This window comes from Diospyros lotus, chromosome 9, assembly GCF_014633365.1.
Source record: "Diospyros lotus cultivar Yz01 chromosome 9, ASM1463336v1, whole genome shotgun sequence".
NCBI lineage: Eukaryota > Viridiplantae > Streptophyta > Magnoliopsida > Ericales > Ebenaceae > Diospyros > Diospyros lotus.
Genome location: NC_068346.1, coordinates 9,713,876 through 9,717,127, shown reverse-complemented (window position 1 = coordinate 9,717,127; position 3,252 = coordinate 9,713,876). Strand labels below are relative to the sequence as shown.

The window sequence follows — 3,252 nt, the reverse complement described above, 5'->3', positions numbered from 1 at the left end:
TGTCACACAACTAACTCATATCTCTATCAAGTTTGGAAACGACAATTTGTGAATTTTCTTTTTGCATGAGATTTTTTATGTTTTGTTTTTCTTATTTTTCATTTCATGTAAATCATGATCATATATATATATATATATATTTATTTATTTATGCCATTAAAATTATGTTATTCATTTTATCTCAACATAAAATTAAGTTATTTTTGTGTGTGATTGCAAATATAGTATTTCAAAATTGGGTTAAATAATTGAATTTTACACAAAGATAAAAATATTAATGAACTTAAATTTGTAAGTAAAAGTTCATGGAAATTCAATTTAATATATAATTTTTTTAACTACCATCGATTGCTGGTAAAAGAGACTAATGAAATATTAATAATTTTATACTTTAGTGTAAATTTTAATAATTTTTTTTGTATTTTTATGCAAAATTTAGCGATCATTTATACTATTTAGACATCTACGTTGTTAGTCACATCAATATTCATATAACTTCTTTTAACGACAATTGATAGTAATTATCAAATTATATACTAAATTAAAGTTTAATGATCGTTTGATTACAAATTGAAATTTAATGACATTTTTTTGTAAGTTAGTGCAAATTTGGTCGGCACTTATGTTATTTAGCCTTCAAAATTGCAGATTTATTGCAAATCTTTACGTAAAGCTTGTAGAGATTACAAAATTAAGAGTGCAAGAAATATGAAAGCCGAGAGCTTCAACTCCATTACATTCTCTTTCTTCTTCCTTCTTCTTCTGGTCCTTCGGTTTTTTCTTCTTAAAAACACATGTTGCTAGCTAGCCAGCCAGCCAGCCAGCCATTAGCCACACGAATGAACCATGCACGAAGCAAGCAAGTACATACGTATGCACTACGCAGCCGGCCTGCAGAATGGTGAATTATTACACCCGAGAGCATTTGAAAGCTTGTGACTGCGAGTTATTAGTTCTCTTTCTCATTAATTAAAAAAGATTAAACAGTAATAGTAGTGCGACTGTTGGTTTTGGAGAAGGTGCCAAGAATGGAAGCACCCTTTGCAATTGCAATCTCCTTGATGGGTTTGTCGGTGAATCTGATCAAATTATAAGCAAATCCGCCGGCGATGGTGCCGGAGATTGGCCCAACTATGTATATCCATAGCCCTTTGTATTTCTTCATTATTAGGGCCGGCCCTATGCTTCTTGCTGGGTTCATCGATCCCCCTGACACTGGCCTGCAAATATTAATTCACATCACAACATTATTACTAATGTTTCTCAATTTATAAAGTTCTATGATCCGGAAAATAAAATTGTTCCTCAATTTGTATATGACTTTAGTTCTAAAAGTTTTTGATTAAAAATCTCGATTGTGTTGTTTTGGGTACGCTGATCAAATAATACATGTGTTTTGATTTTCTTGGATGGATTGAATCTATCTAATGTACATGAACCGAGCCAACCAAGATTTGGGTAAGCACCCTTTTCACTCTTAAAACTTTGGTTTAATCGGCACAACCATCACCACCGGACTACCACCCTTAAGAGCCTTTAATTTTGATTTATCTAATATGCATATGCATGAGAAAGTTGATTAGTCATCAGAATCTTTACCCAGCTATGAACAGGTTGAGAAGTATAGTCATTCCGATGGCAATCCCAGCTAATTCTCCAATCTGCAAGAAACAGAGGAAGAAGAAGAAGAAGAAGAAGAAGAATAGGAAGAGAAAATGGAAAGAAAATCAGTGAAAACTGAAGTATCTCCATAATGCAGGTGACAAACCCAGGTCAAATAGCCCTTGAAAATTAATAAAAGGAAATAAGAAAATAAATGAGTGCGAGGAATTAAGAATGATTAATGCTTACAGATCTGTTATCAGTGGCAACCCCAGAGATGACAAACATCAAGAGAAAGGAGGTGATGAATTCCATGGTAAAGGACTGGCCATAGGATCCCACAGGCACTGTGCCAAAATAGGCCTCATCATTTACATCAAACATAAGGCACAGCATGCCACTCGCAAATATGGATCCTAACATTTGCCCAATAATGTACATTGGCACCTGCAAAATGGATTAACCATACACCCCACCAATTAGCTAATTAATTTAACTCACTAATTTTCTTTGCTTTTGGCTTCCAATTGTCATGAGAAGTACTTGCATTCTTCACATTCGTAACAGAGAAAATTTCATATGCAAAGTGAAATGTCTTAGAAAAATTGAGTAGTATCATTTTTCTTTACCCGTCAATATTACTCATATAAGAAAAAATTATTTTTCATTGTTGTGATCGACAGTAAGTTTCTACGTCAACATCATCATTTTCTTTCCACTTAACAAACTAATTGACAATAATGAAATAGGAATTTATCAGACCATTGTTCATAACCCCTTGAATAATATATATATATATATATATATATTGATAGCTGATCATAATATATAATAAAAAAATTGAAGCAAAATGAAGATGAGTGTGAGAAATGAATTGCCTGTTTGTAAGGGAAATGTCTGAAGATGGCAAAGGTGATGGTCACAGCAGGATTCAAATGGGCGCCAGAGATATGGCCAACTGAGTAGACCATCACCATTATTATCAAACCCCAAACCACACAAATCCCTGGAAACGTTACCGACCCATAAATCTTGTCCACTGCTACTGACCCGCACCCTGCAAATACCAAGAAGAAAGTCCCCACCGCCTCCGCAATTATCTATATAATCACGTCGACAAAGTAAGTGCAGATTCAGAACCAGATCCAGATTCATTCATCTTTCCTTTAATTCTCCTCGCTACTAGCTAGCTAGGGTTTGCATGCATGCATTCATGCGTAAAAACATGTCCAAAATACAACGACAATGCAAACGAATGTTGGCAAAGTTTTCTTACTTTTTGAATGATTAGAACGACCTCCGGTGAAGACCAGCAGCCGGAAGCTTGTTGAGTGGCTCGGGGAGAGGAGCCGGGGTGAACGCCGGCCTCCATGTCAGAGATCTCGTCTTTGGTTGCCATCTTCTCTTAGCTAATGAAAGTAGCACTCACGAACGTATCGAGAAATATTGGTGTTAATTTCTGATCATGGAAAGAGTTTAGTTTTATGAATTAATGGAAATCTAAACCCAGAAAGAAAAGCTATGTGTATGGTGTTGGGTAAATGGAAGATTGATGGTTTAGCTAGTTTGGAGAATGGTGAATGGAGCTTAAACTGGATTGTGCGGCCTTTTTTGGTTCACATTTAGGCCATTAATTAGCTTAGATTCTTT

General features: G+C 35.0%; 1 protein-coding gene across 1 annotated transcript; it reads right to left on the bottom strand.

Annotated features, from left to right (window-relative positions):
• Positions 1-979: 979 nt before the first annotated feature.
• Positions 980-3,001, bottom strand: LOC127809240 (probable aquaporin NIP-type). The gene is made up of 5 exons (XM_052348003.1): positions 2,879-3,001; positions 2,481-2,702; positions 1,852-2,049; positions 1,600-1,661; positions 980-1,220 (listed from the first exon to the last, which is right to left on the bottom strand). Exons 1-5 carry the CDS (start codon positions 2,999-3,001, stop codon positions 980-982), a joined length of 846 nt encoding a protein of 281 aa, XP_052203963.1.
• Positions 3,002-3,252: the final 251 nt, after the last annotated feature.

What these genes read in the sequence shown, in the direction of transcription:
- LOC127809240 (XM_052348003.1), bottom strand. Translation starts at nt 3,001, where the DNA reads ATGGCAACCAAAGACGAGATCTCTGACATGGAGGCCGGCGTTCACCCC. An exon ending in GACATTTCCCTTACAAACAG is followed by an intron (nt 2,050 to 2,480) that starts GCAATTCATTTC and finishes TCCATTTTGCAG; the next exon opens with GTGCCAATGTACATTATTGG. An exon ending in TTGCCACTGATAACAGATCT is followed by an intron (nt 1,662 to 1,851) that starts GTAAGCATTAAT and finishes TGTTTCTTGCAG; the next exon opens with ATTGGAGAATTAGCTGGGAT.